This window comes from Leuresthes tenuis, unplaced genomic scaffold (assembly GCF_036924035.1).
Source record: "Leuresthes tenuis unplaced genomic scaffold, fLeuTen1.0.hap1 SCAF_17, whole genome shotgun sequence".
Taxonomy (NCBI): Eukaryota; Metazoa; Chordata; class Actinopteri; order Atheriniformes; family Atherinopsidae; genus Leuresthes; species Leuresthes tenuis.
In genome coordinates, this window is record NW_027325371.1 from 12,983,166 (window position 1) to 13,003,168 (window position 20,003).

Consider the following 20,003-nt stretch of genomic DNA (forward strand, 5'->3'; position numbering starts at 1 on the left):
TAGTTTAATTAAGTATGTGAAGCTGTGACAGTGTATCCAGGGTATTTATTTCTCTGGCGAGCAGGTTAGCTTTTTTGTAAACAGTGGAGACATAGCAGAGGATAAACTGCAGAATGATGCAGAACAATGTCATAGTAAACATTTGAAAGTATGATACACTGAATGCCTACATTACATGTCCTTATTTATTGGTCATCTCTTCTTTTGACTTGATGAAAAGGGGAATGCTTTGATCAAAATATTCATATAATCTAAAACAAAGGTTTATTGTAGCTTCAACTAATGTCAATTTATATGATTTTGGTATTTACATGAGGTCAAGGGCATAACTTAAGGGTTTGAATCTTTGTCCTGACCTTCCGAACACCCAACTTGTTTGTCTGTTTTTTTTAACAAGCAGTTACACCTATTATCCCAATGTTTGCCTTGTGGAAATAAGTGTCTCTCACGTCATGTCACATCGTGTCAAATTTGACGTTAAACTGTTAAACAAATAGCTTGCGGTGATCCAACCTGTTCAACTGGTTTTCAAACAAACAAACAGCAGTTTCTATTGTGTTATCTGTTATCAGCAGGGAATATCTGTTGAGACATAATCTATATCTGTTGTTTAATGCTGGAAACATCAAAGAGGCATGGGTGACCTTGAAACTCTGCAGAGTTTCCAGAGTTAAAGGAGACTGTACTTTCTTAACTATGTAATCAAATGTTGATTTGCCTCTGCCTCTCTGGGCCACTTGTCGGTGACCCCCACATCCAGGTTTAAAATGTTACTGTGTGAAGTTGGCTCGAGGAGAATGAAAATTGTTTCAAAAGTCTGTTTTGGGAAAAAGCAAACGTTCTACTGGGAACACAACATGAGGTAGGTCTGAGAATGATCAAGTCAGAAAGAGGATTCATTGAAACAACTGGAACATTTGTCCTGAGATGCAGCTGAAAAGCTGCAGCCCAGGACTCTAGCATCAAACTGAGAATCTTGCACATTTTAATGTGTTCAATGTAATTGCTGAACGTCTCTTGTGTACATGAGTGCATGGGTTACACAAAAAACATTTGCAATCTTCATGGCTGAAACCATTTCAAGTTTCTGTTTGGTGGCCAGTTTTCAGATGTCTGTGAATTGTTGCCAGTCTCTCTTTAGTGAGCTTCTTGTAAAATTATAAATGTTATTACTAATCATTATAAACAAGTTTGATGCTGAAATTAATAAAATGATGCTTTCCGTTTTTCTTACTTTACGGCATACTTCTTTAGATAGAACTGATGCTTTAAACATTAGACAAACAACAACTTGAATTATTGGGGCAGAACAATAAACCTATTGGTTTTCAATAAAAGGTTTGTTGGATTTAGAGCGCAAATAGTCATTTATGTTTTTACCAAAGTGGAGTGATATACATCATTTTAACTTTTGGGGGATATTTCAATTCAATTCAATTCAATTCAATTCAAGTCATCTCTTCTTTTGACTTGATGAAAAGGGGAATGCTTTGATCAAAATATTCATATAATCTAAAACAAAGGTTTATTGTAGCTTCAACTAATGTCAATTTATATGATTTTGGTATTTACATGAGGTCAAGGGCATAACTTAAGGGTTTGAATCTTTGTCCTGACCTTCCGAACACCCAACTTGTTTGTCTGGTTTTTTTAACAAGCAGTTACACCTATTATCCCAATGTTTGCCTTGTGGAAATAAGTGTCTCTCACGTCATGTCACATCGTGTCAAATTTGACATTAAACTGTTAAACAAATAGCTTGCGGTGATCCAACCTGTTCAACTGGTTTTCAAACAAACAAACAGCAGTTTCTATTGTGTTATCTGTTATCAGCAGGGAATATCTGTTGAGACATAATCTATATCTGTTGTTTAATGCTGGAGACATCAAAGAGGCATGGGTGACCTTGAAACTCTGCAGAGTTTCCAGAGTTAAAGGAGACTGTACTTTCTTAACTATGTAATCAAATGTTGATTTGCCTCTGCCTCTCTGGGCCACTTGTCGGTGACCCCCACATCCAGGTTTAAAATGTTACTGTGTGAAGTTGGCTCGAGGAGAATGAAAATTGTTTCAAAAGTCTGTTTTGGGAAAAAGCAAACGTTCTACTGGGAACACAACATGAGGTAGGTCTGAGAATGATCAAGTCAGAAAGAGGATTCATTGAAACAACTGGAACATTTGTCCTGAGATGTAGTTGAAAAGCTGCAGCCCAGGACTCTAGCATCAAACTGAGAATCTTGCACATTTTAATGTGTTCAATGTAATTGCTGAACGTCTCTTGTGTACATGAGTGCATGGGTTACACAAAAAACATTTGCAATCTTCATGGCTGAAACCATTTCAAGTTTCTGTTTGATGGCCAGTTTTCAGATGTCTGTGAATTGTTGCCAGTCTCTCTTTAGTGAGCTTCTTGTAAAATTATTAATGTTATTACTAATCATTATAAACCAGTTTGATGCTGAAATTAATAAAATGATGCTTTCCGTTTTTCTTACTTTACGGCATACTTCTTTAGATAGAACTGATGCTTTAAACATTAGACAAACAACAACTTGAATTATTGGGGCAGAACAATAAACCTATTGGTTTTCAATAAAAGGTTTGTTGGATTTAGAGCGCAAATAGTCATTTATGTTTTTACCAAAGTGGAGTGATATACATCATTTTAACTTTTGGGGGATATTTCAATTCAATTCAATTCAATTCAATTCAATTCAATTCAATTCAATTCAATTCAATTCAATTCAATTCAAGTCATCTCTTCTTTTGACTTGATGAAAAGGGGAATGCTTTGATCAAAATATTCATATAATCTAAAACAAAGGTTTATTGTAGCTTCAACTAATGTCAATTTATATGATTTTGGTATTTACATGAGGTCAAGGGCATAACTTAAGGGTTTGAATCTTTGTCCTGACCTTCCGAACACCCAACTTGTTTGTCTGGTTTTTTTAACAAGCAGTTACACCTATTATCCCAATGTTTGCCTTGTGGAAATAAGTGTCTCTCACGTCATGTCACATCGTGTCAAATTTGACGTTAAACTGTTAAACAAATAGCTTGCGGTGATCCAACCTGTTCAACTGGTTTTCAAACAAACAAACAGCCGTTTCTATTGTGTTATCTGTTATCAGCAGGGAATATCTGTTGAGACATAATCTATATCTGTTGTTTAATGCTGGAAACATCAAAGAGGCATGGGTGACCTTGAAACTCTGCAGAGTTTCCAGAGTTAAAGGAGACTGTACTTTCTTAACTATGTAATCAAATGTTGATTTGCCTCTGCCTCTCTGGGCCACTTGTCGGTGACCCCCACATCCAGGTTTAAAATGTTACTGTGTGAAGTTGGCTCGAGGAGAATGAAAATTGTTTCAAAAGTCTGTTTTGGGAAAAAGCAAACGTTCTACTGGGAACACAACATGAGGTAGGTCTGAGAATGATAAAGTCAGAAAGAGGATTCATTGAAACAACTGGAACATTTGTCCTGAGATGTAGTTGAAGAGCTGCAGCCCAGGACTCTAGCATCAAACTGAGAATCTTGCACATTTTAATGTGTTCAATGTAATTGCTGAACGTCTCTTGTGTACATGAGTGCATGGGTTACACAAAAAACATTTGCAATCTTCATGGCTGAAACCATTTCAAGTTTCTGTTTGGTGGCCAGTTTTCAGATGTCTGTGAATTGTTGCCAGTCTCTCTTTAGTGAGCTTCTTGTAAAATTATTAATGTTATTACTAATCATTATAAACAAGTTTGATGCTGAAATTAATAAAATGATGCTTTCCGTTTTCTTACTTTACGGCATACTTCTTTAGATAGAACTGGTGCTTTAAACATTAGACAAACAACAACTTGAATTATTGGGGCAGAACAATAAACCTATTGGTTTTCAATAAAAGGTTTGTTGGATTTAGAGCGCAAATAGTCATTTATGTTTTTACCAAAGTGGAGTGATATACATCATTTTAACTTTTGGGGGATATTTCAATTCAATTCAATTCAATTCAATTCAATTCAATTCAATTCAATTCAATTCAATTCAATTCAATTCAAGTCATCTCTTCTTTTGACTTGATGAAAAGGGGAATGCTTTGATCAAAATATTCATATAATCTAAAACAAAGGTTTATTGTAGCTTCAACTAATGTCAATTTATATGATTTTGGTATTTACATGAGGTCAAGGGCATAACTTAAGGGTTTGAATCTTTGTCCTGACCTTCCGAACACCCAACTTGTTTGTCTGGTTTTTTTAACAAGCAGTTACACCTATTATCCCAATGTTTGCCTTGTGGAAATAAGTGTCTCTCACGTCATGTCACATCGTGTCAAATTTGACGTTAAACTGTTAAACAAATAGCTTGCGGTGATCCAACCTGTTCAACTGGTTTTCAAACAAACAAACAGCAGTTTCTATTGTGTTATCTGTTATCAGCAGGGAATATCTGTTGAGACATAATCTATATCTGTTGTTTAATGCTGGAAACATCAAAGAGGCATGGGTGACCTTGAAACTCTGCAGAGTTTCCAGAGTTAAAGGAGACTGTACTTTCTTAACTATGTAATCAAATGTTGATTTGCCTCTGCCTCTCTGGGCCACTTGTCGGTGACCCCCACATCCAGGTTTAAAATGTTACTGTGTGAAGTTGGCTCGAGGAGAATGAAAATTGTTTCAAAAGTCTGTTTTGGGAAAAAGCAAACGTTCTACTGGGAACACAACATGAGGTAGGTCTGAGAATGATAAAGTCAGAAAGAGGATTCATTGAAACAACTGGAACATTTGTCCTGAGATGTAGTTGAAGAGCTGCAGCCCAGGACTCTAGCATCAAACTGAGAATCTTGCACATTTTAATGTGTTCAATGTAATTGCTGAACGTCTCTTGTGTACATGAGTGCATGGGTTACACAAAAAACATTTGCAATCTTCATGGCTGAAACCATTTCAAGTTTCTGTTTGGTGGCCAGTTTTCAGATGTCTGTGAATTGTTGCCAGTCTCTCTTTAGTGAGCTTCTTGTAAAATTATAAATGTTATTACTAATCATTATAAACAAGTTTGATGCTGAAATTAATAAAATGATGCTTTCCGTTTTCTTACTTTACGGCATACTTCTTTAGATAGAACTGATGCTTTAAACATTAGACAAACAACAACTTGAATTATTGGGGCAGAACAATAAACCTATTGGTTTTCAATAAAAGGTTTGTTGGATTTAGAGCGCAAATAGTCATTTATGTTTTTACCAAAGTGGAGTGATATACATCATTTTAACTTTTGGGGGATATTTCAATTCAATTCAATTCAATTCAATTCAATTCAATTCAATTCAATTCAATTCAATTCAATTCAATTCAAGTCATCTCTTCTTTTGACTTGATGAAAAGGGGAATGCTTTGATCAAAATATTCATATAATCTAAAACAAAGGTTTATTGTAGCTTCAACTAATGTCAATTTATATGATTTTGGTATTTACATGAGGTCAAGGGCATAACTTAAGGGTTTGAATCTTTGTCCTGACCTTCCGAACACCCAACTTGTTTGTCTGGTTTTTTTAACAAGCAGTTACACCTATTATCCCAATGTTTGCCTTGTGGAAATAAGTGTCTCTCACGTCATGTCACATCGTGTCAAATTTGACGTTAAACTGTTAAACAAATAGCTTGCGGTGATCCAACCTGTTCAACTGGTTTTCAAACAAACAAACAGCAGTTTCTATTGTGTTATCTGTTATCAGCAGGGAATATCTGTTGAGACATAATCTATATCTGTTGTTTAATGCTGGAAACATCAAAGAGGCATGGGTGACCTTGAAACTCTGCAGAGTTTCCAGAATTAAAGGAGACTGTACTTTCTTAACTATGTAATCAAATGTTGATTTGCCTCTGCCTCTCTGGGCCACTTGTCGGTGACCCCCACATCCAGGTTTAAAATGTTACTGTGTGAAGTTGGCTCGAGGAGAATGAAAATTGTTTCAAAAGTCTGTTTTGGGAAAAAGCAAACGTTCTACTGGGAACACAACATGAGGTAGGTCTGAGAATGATCAAGTCAGAAAGAGGATTCATTGAAACAACTGGAACATTTGTCCTGAGATGTAGTTGAAAAGCTGCAGCCCAGGACTCTAGCATCAAACTGAGAATCTTGCACATTTTAATGTGTTCAATGTAATTGCTGAACGTCTCTTGTGTACATGAGTGCATGGGTTACACAAAAAACATTTGCAATCTTCATGGCTGAAACCATTTCAAGTTTCTGTTTGGTGGCCAGTTTTCAGATGTCTGTGAATTGTTGCCAGTCTCTCTTTAGTGAGCTTCTTGTAAAATTATTAATGTTATTACTAATCATTATAAACAAGTTTGATGCTGAAATTAATAAAATGATGCTTTCCGTTTTCTTACTTTACGGCATACTTCTTTAGATAGAACTGATGCTTTAAACATTAGACAAACAACAACTTGAATTATTGGGGCAGAACAATAAACCTATTGGTTTTCAATAAAAGGTTTGTTGGATTTAGAGCGCAAATAGTCATTTATGTTTTTACCAAAGTGGAGTGATATACATCATTTTAACTTTTGGGGGATATTTCAATTCAATTCAATTCAATTCAATTCAAGTCAAGTCATCTCTTCTTTTGACTTGATGAAAAGGGGAATGCTTTGATCAAAATATTCATATAATCTAAAACAAAGGTTTATTGTAGCTTCAACTAATGTCAATTTATATGATTTTGGTATTTACATGAGGTCAAGGGCATAACTTAAGGGTTTGAATCTTTGTCCTGACCTTCCGAACACCCAACTTGTTTGTCTGTTTTTTTTAACAAGCAGTTACACCTATTATCCCAATGTTTGCCTTGTGGAAATAAGTGTCTCTCACGTCATGTCACATCGTGTCAAATTTGACGTTAAACTGTTAAACAAATAGCTTGCGGTGATCCAACCTGTTCAACTGGTTTTCAAACAAACAAACAGCCGTTTCTATTGTGTTATCTGTTATCAGCAGGGAATATCTGTTGAGACATAATCTATATCTGTTGTTTAATGCTGGAAACATCAAAGAGGCATGGGTGACCTTGAAACTCTGCAGAGTTTCCAGAGTTAAAGGAGACTGTACTTTCTTAACTATGTAATCAAATGTTGATTTGCCTCTGCCTCTCTGGGCCACTTGTCGGTGACCCCCACATCCAGGTTTAAAATGTTACTGTGTGAAGTTGGCTCGAGGAGAATGAAAATTGTTTCAAAAGTCTGTTTTGGGAAAAAGCAAACGTTCTACTGGGAACACAACATGAGGTAGGTCTGAGAATGATCAAGTCAGAAAGAGGATTCATTGAAACAACTGGAACATTTGTCCTGAGATGTAGTTGAAAAGCTGCAGCCCAGGACTCTAGCATCAAACTGAGAATCTTGCACATTTTAATGTGTTCAATGTAATTGCTGAACGTCTCTTGTGTACATGAGTGCATGGGTTACACAAAAAACATTTGCAATCTTCATGGCTGAAACCATTTCAAGTTTCTGTTTGGTGGCCAGTTTTCAGATGTCTGTGAATTGTTGCCAGTCTCTCTTTAGTGAGCTTCTTGTAAAATTATAAATGTTATTACTAATCATTATAAACAAGTTTGATGCTGAAATTAATAAAATGATGCTTTCCGTTTTCTTACTTTACGGCATACTTCTTTAGATAGAACTGATGCTTTAAACATTAGACAAACAACAACTTGAATTATTGGGGCAGAACAATAAACCTATTGGTTTTCAATAAAAGGTTTGTTGGATTTAGAGCGCAAATAGTCATTTATGTTTTTACCAAAGTGGAGTGATATACATCATTTTAACTTTTGGGGGATATTTCAATTCAATTCAATTCAATTCAATTCAATTCAATTCAATTCAATTCAATTCAAGTCATCTCTTCTTTTGACTTGATGAAAAGGGGAATGCTTTGATCAAAATATTCATATAATCTAAAACAAAGGTTTATTGTAGCTTCAACTAATGTCAATTTATATGATTTTGGTATTTACATGAGGTCAAGGGCATAACTTAAGGGTTTGAATCTTTGTCCTGACCTTCCGAACACCCAACTTGTTTGTCTGGTTTTTTTAACAAGCAGTTACACCTATTATCACAATTATGACAATCAAAACAGTGATTTTTATTCTTTGCTGTTTTGCTGTTGTTGTTTGTTTTTTATGTGTGTGTGTGTGAGATGATTTTTGTGCCCAAGAGAATTTAACTTATTCTCACACTTAATAGATAAGATATTTTATATTCCCCTCTATTATACAATAAAATGTCTTCATGAGATTATTTCATCTGCAGATTCAACAGCAACATGAAGAGACAACAGAGGTAAAATGACAATGAAAATTCTTACATTTCATGAATGAACATACCGTCATTGTTCATACAATTTGCATTTAAACAAGCTAAAGTTGCCCGAAGAATTAATATAATTGGATCACTTCTATTCCGTGAGGAACAAGGACGGTGAATGAGAACACTTGCAAATGAGTACCTTCAATCATCCTCCCAGGACTTTGATTAACTTCTCCTGGTTGTTCAAAGAAAATCGATACAAATTATTGTGTTTCTTAAACATCAAAATCATTTTGAATAGCTGCAATTTTGTGCATATTTATGGATAACATATTAAGTTATCCAATACTGTATAAGACTGACATATTTATGTTCACCCCAAGGTTTTGCCATCCACAAGTAATACAGGTAAGATGCAAAATATGTTATACATTTTTGTTTCTATTGAACAAAATTCCATTATGTGAGGCGCAAGCAACAAACTTTTTTTTTCTCTTTAAAATAACCCAATCAAGGGAAAAGAAAGCTGGATCTCCAGGGCAAGTCAAATAAATCACCAGCTAAAAGGCAGCGTGACTCCGTATCAGGTAATAGACATTTTAATTATCAAACTTACTATAAGGCCTTGGTTCAGCTGGTAGAGTAGGCAACTCCCAGCGCAAAGGTTGGGGATACGATTGCCAGTGCGTCTATATATGAAAAACTTTATTTATTATAGTGGAAAAGCTCTGCTTACTAGCTCTGTACAAGTGTCTGTGTGAATTAAGGAATGACAATGTACTCATATGCAAACTGCTTTGTAGAACCTCGACACGGTTAAAAATGAAGGAACAATGCAATAATTTCATCCTCAGTATATTCACTCTGGTTTTCCGTTGTTCCCTGTTGGATCACTGCATCTCAAATTTAGTTGTCTCATTGTTGTTTTCAGTTGTCTTCAGTCAGCCAGTCTCTTTGCCTGTTATCATTCCGTTTTTGTTCCCAGTTATTCTCTGTTTGTAGTTTCCTGCTAAGTGCTTTGTTGTTGTCGTTTTTTTTCAATAGAAGCAGTCATACTATTTGAGGTAAAAGAAATAATCAGCTGTGTCAATGAGAGGCTTCTCAACCAAGAAGATACAAAGCTCAATGCTTTCCTTAAGTAAGTTATTTATATATATACATATGTATGTATATATAGTTTTTATATGAGAAAGTACAAAAAAATCACATAAATAAACCATATATAAACTTCATCTAAACTCTTAACAGGACTAAAATCACTGATTTGGCAAAAGATAAAAGGGAACTGGTCGGTGTCTTCGGTCGAACTGGAACTGGAAAGAGTTCTTTGATAAATACTATCATTGGGGAGAAGAATCTTTTGCCTACTGGGGGTGTTACTGCATGTACCTCAGTTATGATTAAAGTTGAAGCTAACATGCACAACACGAAGTATGAAGCAGAGATTGAGTTCATTACAAAAGAGGTAAGATAAAATGTTAATATATTTGCTCTTTTTTGAAGCTGATTAAAGAATCACTAGACAGAGTATCGTCTAGCAAGACTAAGATTATTTTTTTGTTTGTTTTTAGGAGTGGAAAGATGAGTTGTGGTCCAAGGATCAGGTTCTCAGGGACGGTGCAAATCAGAATGATAATGAATACCATGACATTGATGACAAGCTGTCAGCACTGTATGGAAAGGAATGGTTGAAGAAATCCCATGAAAACCTCATGGACAGCAAATATTTCAGAGAAATTCCAGAATTTCTCCAGTCTGACATCTTGAATTTGACAAGTGAATCAGTAAGATCTAATACAAACCCATAAGTTACTTTGTTGAAAGCATTCTGTCGAGTTGGATGGAAGTGAAATTTAATGAGTTGTAGTTAAGTGTGCTGAACATAACAGTATTCACTATATCTCTGGGCAATATCATTCTTGTGAAACAATTCTATTCATCTGCTCTTTGTCGAAGGAGTTGCATTCATTTTCAATACACTGAAAGTGTTGCGTATTGGAAATTAGATTGAATATTTAGTTGAGCTATGTTTCCACTTCTTGCCTCGATTTTGACAGTGTTCAGGGAAAAATATTGTGCCATAACATGCTTGTCAGCTAAACTTCTGGAGAATATGAGCATTCTTGTCAGCCACAAGTATCCATGGTGCCAAAATGTCTCTCCATCACTTATCACAATCATCAAACTCATCTTTTTGCCAATCTATCATGGCTTATTATTCATTGTTGTGGACTTGATCAGGCTCATAGCAAAGATGCTGAACTCTATCTGAGCCAAACAAATTTATCTTGGTCTAATTCAACTAAATAATGTTCTCTCAATGTTTATTAGGCTTTTTAGATTAACTTGAACAAAAATAATCATGCAGTTTTATATGAGGACGTTCACATCACATAGTATCCAGATTTAATTTATCTGAATAATAACATTTATTTTGTAATACAACTCAGTTATTTTATGCTTGTTGTTAAACACTTTCAATAAGCATGAATGAAATAACCTTTCATTGCTTTAATTAGATGGATTTTTTTTTATTGCAGGCTCAAGAGCTGTCAGCAAAATTAGTCAAGTACACAAGAAATGGCACAGAACAAGGAGAAAGTGGAGAAACAAAGAGATGGTATTGGCCACTTGTAAAGTGTGTAACTGTCAAGGTGCCAAACAATGATCTTCTCCAACATGTGACGATTGTGGATCTTCCTGGAAATGGGGACCGTAACAAGAGCAGAAATAAAATGTGGAAAGAGGTAATTAATAGTTTTACATGTTAGTTTCATCTGGAAACTAATGGTTTTTTTTGTTTTTTTACAAGGCATTGGTGACTGATCATAAATAATCTCACAATATAATGCCTTTTAAGATCGTTGGAGACTGCTCTACTGTGTGGATTGTCACTGATATCAATCGAGCAGCATCTGACGAGGAATCCTGGGAGATCCTGGAAAGTGCAAGTGGGCTCCTTGGAAATGGTGGCGAGTGTCAGCGCATTCACTTTATCTGCACCAAGTCTGATCTTGTTGAAGATTTTGATGATCAGTAAGTGAATTAAGATGTGTGCATTTAAATACAATAGTCAAGTTAAGCGCCAATGCATATGGTGCCCAAAAGCTCAAGAGGAGTTAATGCAAACAAATATACACAGTGCTTTGTGAAGGTACTCACCCTCTGTTTCATTTGTTTTTAAACTCGAATTTTGACTGATTTTTTCAGAATGTGATGGACGTATATAGAATTCACCACTTTAGAATATTCTATAGTTAATTAGGGCTTTAAAGCTCTAATTTACGATCTGGTGGATCTGAAAGGACCAATAAGAAACAAAATAAAGACCAAGGAACTCTCCAAACAGATCAGGGATAAAATCTGTTGGAGCACCATTTGAATAATTATGAGGAAATAGAAATAATAAAGCACTGCAACACACCTGCTATTGTCCAGATTGAAGATGACCCAAAGCATATTGTTAAAGCAAAACTGTAATGTTTTAAATAGAAATAATTTAATGTCTTAGAATGGCCTCGTCAAAACTCGTAACTCAAGCTGTCAGAAAATCTGGCGATTACAGACCAGTATGTATACCAGTGAAACTCAAGACAAATACCTTAAGGAAACCTTTTCAAGGCACTGTTTATGTTCCACTTTAACGTTTTTGGGATATTCAAATCATGCTTATAGCACCACTGTATCTACTTATAGCTCAAAAGATGAAGTTCGGGACCTCATACTCAAACAAAACAGGAAAGCCAAGGTTGGAGTGCTCCAAGAATTCAGCAAGCTAACCACAATTAAGGTGAATTTTAAAAACTGACAACAAATCTACCACAAAGATTATCTTTAAATATAACTTATGATTAAAAGTTTGTTCTCCCCAGAAACACTTCAGTGATGATTGTTTCAAAGTGTTCACATTGAGCTCCAAAGAGTTTCTAAAGAAGAAATGGTTAAATCCAGAGGAGACTGGTAGGTGAAGTGTCCACATGATCATGAACACTTTGTTGATAGCAGGCAATCATAGCTTTACAATAATCGTATTGTGATATTTATCTTTAAGTATGTCATGTAAATGTAAGTTTGTTCTTACAGAAATACCCAAGCTTCAAGACTTTTTGAAAGAAATCAATGACTGTCACTCAAAGACACTAAACTATGTGTCTGGAGCTTATGGGATTCTCTCTTTGATTCAAGGGGCCAACTCGGGAGAAGCAGTAAGATCAAGATTAAAACCTCCTTAACTGTTTATTTTCAGAAGAAAAGATATATCAGTATAATTATGTATATAGCAAATGAATAAGTGTCAGTAAACCATGTTCAGATTTATTTATTATTTATTAATCATGGGAATGTCAGATTTCTGACATCTTATCTTTAAGTGCAGAAAAAAAGGGCCATCTTTAAACTGAAGATGTCTATTATTACCCTTAGAGATTTTTGTACTATGAAGTTTGGTTTACTGATTAGTTATTACTTTACTTTAGCTGACTGTCATGAACAATAGATTTATGTAACCAGACAAAGAAACTATAAGTTTTTCTAATTTCTTTATTCATATATATTTTTTTAAATTTAAATTCTAGGCTGGCAAAAAAACTGTCGTCTGTAAAGAGCTTGAGAGAAACATCAGGGATGAACTCGCCTCAGTTAAAGAAGCAATGGAGAAGGCTTACAAGATCTTTGACCGAGACTTGAGTGAAGGAGTTGAAAAATCCAGACGTTCGTGTGAAAGAGACTTGAAATCCTTCTTATGTCCCGTATGTATTTAAATCATAAACATCAAGTCAACTTTGACCCCCTGTGAATGTGTTCAAAATTATTTTTTTTCCTGTTTTTAGAAAGATGGACGTGGTTTTCACTGGACTTTGAGGTGTGTTGTCGAGAAGGGTGGAATCCACAAACCCAAAAATGGCAAACAAATAAACCTCAACATGAAGTTGGCTTCATACCTTATGGACAGCATTGATGATGAATTTAGGAAGACTTTCCCGTAAGAACTTAATAAGCACATAAACCCTGTAGTGTCCAATTTTCTTACTACGGACAATGTTCAAACCTTACAAACACGAAGTTATACAGTTGTATAAGATTATTAAAACAAACATCCCAACACTGTCACTTCTAAATATTTAAACTTGTTAACATGTTTCAGAAATGAAAAAAAACATGGACCCTTCAATGGGGTCATCAACAGGTTTTCTCTTGACACAGAGAGACTGACTGAGAGGTACAAAGAAGTGGAACTACAGCTGACATTTCTCAAGACAGAGGTAAAAGATGAGAAAAGCAACAGTGCTGCTTATAAGAATAAGACTTCCCTTGGAAAACGTAATGCTTCTTCATAGCTGGCATGTAACAGTAACACACTGAGAAGAGTTTGAGGTTTCCAATGGAAATGCATAGCTTACTGCTTCTCTGGTAAAGTTGATCATTTTTTTTATTTGTATGAAAATATTCCTATTTTTTCTATTTATTTTAGGAGGAGAAGACTAAGCAAAACATAAACAAAATCATTCGTGACCGCAAGAAAAATGTCTACATCAGTCTGACGGAGACAATAGAGGAATCCATGAGAGAGAGCTATGAGAGTAAGAAAGGCAGTCATGATGTCCACCATGTCTCAATATAAGTTCATGCCTACATACTTTGTAATTGTGTATAAAGTTACTCAACAATCCTCTGTTTTATTTCAGGAGCTGCACATATTACAGGAGAGGGCTCACTTGAAAAGATGCGAAATGAGATTTATAGTCATTTAAAAAATTCAATAAACATGTTTGAACGGGCTAAAGCGGTTTTGCTCGAACAGCTGAATGACTTGATGGTTTGTCCAATGTTTTATACATTTAAAGACGATAAAATTGCAAAAGAACTTATGCTATATATCCTCATTTAATATAGAAGCTTTTTGTCTTTATTTTGAAGAGAAATTCTGAAATGTGCTTTAACTATAATGACCACAAACAGCCAAAACTGACTCATAATTGTCATTTCATGGAAATATACTGAAATATACAGTACAAAGCTATGAGTTTCTGAACATGCATACAGATGGTTAATTCATCTTGGATTCAATTTATTCTTGCAATGAATATTTGGCTCGACGATAACTAATAAAGATTTTGATGATGAATTAGGAAGACATACTGGAAATCCTGGAGGAAACCATGAAGGAATCAATTGAGCATTCACTAAAGATGGATGACCACTCAATCCCAGGTAAAGGGGACACATCAAAGTATTACCATTTAAGTAGAACACTAAGAATCATGTTAAAGTATTACTGATATATTTTTTTAATATCCAAAAAGTACATATATATCTTTTTTTTATTAGATATCTTTGAGGATTGGGCTAGAGTGCAGAAGTTCATTGATGAACTGAAAGTAAGATCAGCTGAAAAAACAACATAGGGTAGGTAACACTTTCAGGAAAATATCTGCATGATATTTTTTATTGACCCTTGATTGTGAATAGTTTTTTGTCCTAAATAATGTTAATAATGCTTTTGATTAGACTATTGCTAATCTGCCCAGCAGCTGGACTGAAATGCACAGTCTATCAAAACTGCCAGATTAGATTCTGGCAAGAGCAGGAGCAAATCTGGCAAAGTAGAGCTAAAATGGTAAGTAGCAACTAATGTGACAGTTATAGCTATCACTGTTTAACTATCGCTGTTGTGCCTCCGTGTGTTTCAGATTTGCTCGGTAAAGACAAACAACAGAATGTCAACTAAACATCCCTGAAAGACAATGAAAGACACAAAGCCTCTGGATTTTGCCTCTGCAATTTATCTCAAGTTTATATTTGTGACAGTGATATTATGATTTTATTTTTCCTCTTTTTATGTGTGACATTTTTGTCTTTAATTATAATCTTGAGGCTGTGCAGACAGAAAATGTGGGTTCAAAGATATAAGATATAATAGCTCTTAGCTCGAAACAAACCAGTGGTGGTGTGGTTGAAACCACGAGCTCACAATCGTATAACCTTCTTTTTTAATATCATAACATTCATCTTTTCTTTTAGTTTAGTCTGGCTTGGTATTAGGTAACAGTGCTGAGAGCACTGGAACTTTGTTTAAATATTTGTGTAAATTTATACTTAACCAAATAGCACAAACTTTCTGTTTGATTTTGACGTGAATATTAGGCTTTTAAAGAATAATTATCAAACAGTTTTTCTCCAAATTCATCTTAATTGGAAATGCAGATAAATAAAGAACAATTGCGTGATTTCTTCTTTGTTTTGTATTCAAATCTTTACAGATTCTACATACTATCTGCAATGGTCTTCTTTTCAATAAATCTTGTGAAAAACTATACATTTATTTCACTTTCTTTTAAAAAGGAATTCAGATTGTTTTCCTGTTATACATTTGATCGTAAGATAAAAACAATGCAATTTCCCAAACTTCTTTGTGTCTAATTCTTACTAAAAAAATTGTAATTAAGTCACAAATATTAGATTATGTATCATAAACAGTGTATATTGTCTTTGTATTAATTTAGCAGATGCTTTTATTCTGAACGACTTACAAATGTGGGGTTTTGTATGGTGCCCAAGGATACTTTGATATGTCAATCAGGGAAGTTGGGGAGCAATCCAGCAACCATGTGATGGAAGGAGCACCAATGTACCTCCTTAGCTAAAGCCAAAGTAGCTCAAGATCAGGATGTGGTCAAAGTTTTAATATTTCAGTATCCTCTAAGAGTGATGCTGTGTGCAAGTTCTGTGGTATTTTCTTCTTGTTTCTTCTTGTTAAACGTATTTCAGTTATCACGAAGCAGGAACTCAACATTACTGGTTAAAAGTTAATACAAGAAGAACATCTCCTTGACCCATTCTCAGCCATCTAAAATGTAATTACAACATCCATGTGTCACAGAACAAAAAAATCGTTCAATAACTTTCTTCTAACTATCTCAGCTGTTGTTTGACAATGATGAACATGTTTGTAAAAAAACCCTTAAAATTTCAAACTAATCATCAGTGTCACCTGATGATTAGACACATGTCACACACCTTTCAATATGTGACGTGTGTCAACAATCTGAATTCAAAAAATTTATGAGAAAAATATTCTGTACACTGTACCCACTTACAGATGTGACATCACATCTGTCATCCAAAGTGCTCACTTTGGACATTTGAAAGAAGGTAATCTCGATCGGTCCTGATTCTGTTAATTTCCAGACAGATGGACTCTAAATCGGATAATTCTTCACTGAAATATTTCCAGATCGCACTTTGTTCTGGAGGTTTGCTGTTAGCTTTGTATTAGCTTTGTGTTTAACTTCTTGTATTGGAAAAAAAAAGAATAAATGTCCAAAATGTACATCTATCATATAAAGCATTTCATAACATAACCATTTTTGTTAATGAAGTGTTCACTGCAGATTTGAAGAGTCATAACATCATGGAAACAGAAATCCCTAACAATAAAAAAAAGTTAACCAATTGCTGAACTGTTTTCATACAAAACAGTAATTAAGTATCATGTTATGGTTGCTTGACAGTAACACCCAGGGGCACAGTGTGAGTCATGCATCAAACCATTGTATGGAATTTTTTTCACAGTTCTTTTAACCACAGCTCCTGAACCTCCTCAACACAAATTAATCTTTTAAAAATTCAGATATTTTAGAGCAAAACAACAGGAGAAGGAACGAAGCAAGGCACTATGTCACTATAGAGGCTTATATTTGTAAGAAAGAATAAAAGCAGCAGAAAATACCAAAGTTCAAGTTTAAAATATCATAGTAAGTACATAATGGATGGTGTTAAGAAAATTCTGCCAGTGTGGCTCAGAGTCGCTGGAATCAGTTAACAAAAAGTTTAATCTTGCAGCAAGGAGACAAGTCTACAAAATCATCCACACAAGGTTATGTTACATTCCTGTAGCTCCCTCCTTTCGCTATCTTTGTTAGATGAGTACAATGTAGACTTATTTGTTCACAGAAGATAGAACTAGCACAAATAGGAGGCCTTCTACAGCATCCAAAGTTAAACTAATAAGATAGGAGGAGGTCTCCCCAGCACACAGTGTCCTTTAATCTTCCAACACCTGAAAAAAACATTCTAGCACACAGTACTTCTTTTTTTATAGTATGACCTCATGATATTTTTCTATCAGTCCCCTCCTGTTTATACTAGAAGAAAAGAGGAAAAAGTCTAAATTTATAGTATTTATATATAAATTATTTTTATATTTATGTATATACACACATATTTTTTATCTTAATTTTTTTACATTCTTTGCATAACCTTGCATATCTTCTACATCATTTCTGAACACCTCAATGAGATTTTCATTAAACAAATCATTGAGAATTCACTCGGGGTCATGCAAGACAATGCTTGATACTTTAAATGTCATCTCCATCATTCCTCGTGTAGCTCGTCATCATCATCACCCTGTACCTGCTGATACATGTGCAGCTAAGGGTGGTCGCAATCACTCTCTGGAATAGTCCTCTCGGGCACGGGAAACAACAACAACCACAGTTGACTAGTATGGCTGCTACAACAGACAGAGATAGCAGTACTGAAACAACTAGCCCGTTCCACTGGCCAACCCACTTCTCCATCGTACCAGTGAAGGGGTCGATGATCCCTGGGTTTAATGGAGGGCACCTTTATTCTGCCACATCTGTCTTTCTGTTTGTGGAGCTGCTTTTTGGTAGGTTTTCTGCTGGCAACTGAGCGTTTCTTGCTTCTTCGTCTGCTTTTCTATTTGCTTTAGATCACTTTCTAGCAGAGGGCAAGCGGAATCCAATGAGTTCATATACAAAAGAACTGATTGTTCAAAGAGGATCAGACAAGGAGGTGGGTGAACAGATGAATAAAAAGGGAAGAGAATCTGGGGTTAGTTTTCAGCAGGTAAGATGGGTGTGGCTGGACAACGGCAGAACATTAGATAATGTGAAGATAAGACAACACAATTAAAGAACAATTAAGGAATATTTTGTTATTGAGAAACGATATGGTATTAAATTAATTTAAAGAATAAAGAAATCACAAATAAGAAGGGTAACTTTAAGTTTTCTGTTGGTTGCCCAAAGTTTAGTAGGGTTTTCCTTTTAAGAAAATGAAGTTCCTGAAAGGATTATCTAAACAAAACTGTATGAAAATGTACAGCAGGGTATCAACATATCCGTCTCTATTAAGCTGTTCGTGTTTTGAACTGAAGTTAGTGAACGTTGTTGTTTAGGATTGTTTTTTGTTACTCATACATGTCTCCACTGGTACACATTCTTTGGTGGTGTCTCCACCTCTCACAAAGAGCTAGTTCAGTTTGTCTTCTGAGTCGTGCCTTTGTACTACTGTGTTATTAAGTTGACAAGTGACAAGGTGCTAAAATTCCATTCTTTGGTCAACATCAGGCAGATAAATAGATTCTAACACAGCTATTAAATGTTATACCGAAAAAACACAAACATGAAATGAAAGTCCACCCCACTCTGTGCTATAAAAATCAGTGTTTATATAAATCCAACAAATCCAGAAAAACCAAATGCTTTATTTTTATTTTGTGCTACACAATTCTACACTTTGTAGTGTCTGATGTTTACCAGCTGTGCAAAGTTGCCTTGGGAAAATGATAAGAAGTCTGGTAATTGCCAGCTGTGTAAGGGAGTCATGGGTATAAATGAGGACATTTTAAGTTTGTCCAAAGATAGGCTCAAAATTACGCACACACCATGTCCGGGCTTTGTGTCTAGTGACGGGAAAATTCAACATCTTCAAGGTCACAGGCAGATTATACTTAACGAAGACCGCATCCTCCGTAAGGCAGAGATTTTGGGGAATCCAGGCTTGTCACATCTCTCCAGACCTGAAGCATCATTCTGTAATTCTGATACGGACATGGTTGACAATAAAGGTTGTTGTGTTCGACCAAATCTGTGTCAGCAGAGTTCCCCCTGCATCATCTACACACAGGCTGTTTGAAGGCGACCAACCCCAATACACCACAACTTCAAAATACCAATGAGTCATGCGAGAGACACTTTTCCCCACACACCGGAGTCCTGCAAAGTTCTAGAGATGTTCTGGAGAGGTGGCGCGTTAGAACACAAGAACTCCGGACTTCTTACTGAGATTTTTCTCACCCAGCTCCAAGTAAAAAAAGCGTCAGCGTGTGAAACAACATATGACCATGTCAACAAAGTTTTTGTTGCTGCTGTGCAATTGAGCGGGTGTGTGTGTGCTGGTGAGAGTCTGTCCTTTCTGCTGATTTAAAACACGGCATGCATTTGTCCTCCTTTTTTAAGGAGGACAAATGCATGCAAAAGTGTCTCTTTGAAGATGAGGTGCACATTTGCATGTGCCCTAAAACTCCACACAGAAATATACCCTGAACCCTGATATGGAACAAATTTTTGCATGCACATTTTGCCAGTCAAATTGAGTGTAAAGGGGGATAGAGAAAACTTTCAGTGCACGAAAACAGAATTATCTGGACAGCCGATATTACATGTGGTTTAATTTTTTTTTTTCTAGCTTTAGTAATTTTTTTTAGAGACTCAAACCCAATATTACTTGACAAAAGTGTCAGGTTTCTATTGTCACACCTCCAGAATAGCATTCAATAGTTCAATATGATGTCACGATCTTGCATATAAGGTAGTGATACATGACATAATCCCTACTGTCACTGCACATGGTCAGAGATGAGGGGCCCAAACACAG

At 35.4% G+C, this 20,003-nt stretch overlaps 2 protein-coding genes across 2 annotated transcripts in view; both read left to right on the forward strand.

The window, feature by feature from the left end:
• The first annotated feature begins 8,700 nt into the window (after positions 1 to 8,700).
• The window catches only part of LOC140272986 (nuclear GTPase SLIP-GC-like), a 46,197-nt gene continuing 34,894 nt past the window's right edge, over positions 8,701 to 20,003 (forward strand). The window contains exons 1-3 of the mRNA XM_072368513.1: positions 8,701 to 8,726; positions 8,834 to 8,905; positions 9,363 to 9,456. The gene's annotated coding sequence lies outside the window, so the exon portion shown is untranslated. The remainder of the gene's footprint in view (positions 8,727 to 8,833; positions 8,906 to 9,362; positions 9,457 to 20,003) is intronic.
• On the forward strand, positions 9,622 to 15,384 carry LOC140272985 (nuclear GTPase SLIP-GC-like). The gene is made up of 15 exons (XM_072368512.1): positions 9,622 to 9,783; positions 9,890 to 10,102; positions 10,859 to 11,065; positions 11,179 to 11,354; positions 12,015 to 12,108; positions 12,191 to 12,278; positions 12,402 to 12,523; positions 12,893 to 13,066; positions 13,148 to 13,299; positions 13,462 to 13,579; positions 13,789 to 13,897; positions 14,003 to 14,137; positions 14,451 to 14,528; positions 14,646 to 14,723; positions 15,008 to 15,384. Exons 1-14 carry the CDS (start codon positions 9,715 to 9,717, stop codon positions 14,720 to 14,722), a joined length of 1,812 nt encoding a protein of 603 aa, XP_072224613.1. The 5' UTR covers positions 9,622 to 9,714; the 3' UTR covers position 14,723; positions 15,008 to 15,384.

Coding starts and splice junctions, on each gene's coding strand:
- LOC140272985 (XM_072368512.1), top strand. CDS start 9,715: ATGATTAAAGTTGAAGCTAACATGCACAACACGAAGTATGAAGCAGAG. Junction 9,784..9,889: donor TTGAGTTCATTACAAAAGAG/GTAAGATAAAAT, acceptor GTTTGTTTTTAG/GAGTGGAAAGATGAGTTGTG. Junction 12,524..12,892: donor GGGCCAACTCGGGAGAAGCA/GTAAGATCAAGA, acceptor TTTAAATTCTAG/GCTGGCAAAAAAACTGTCGT.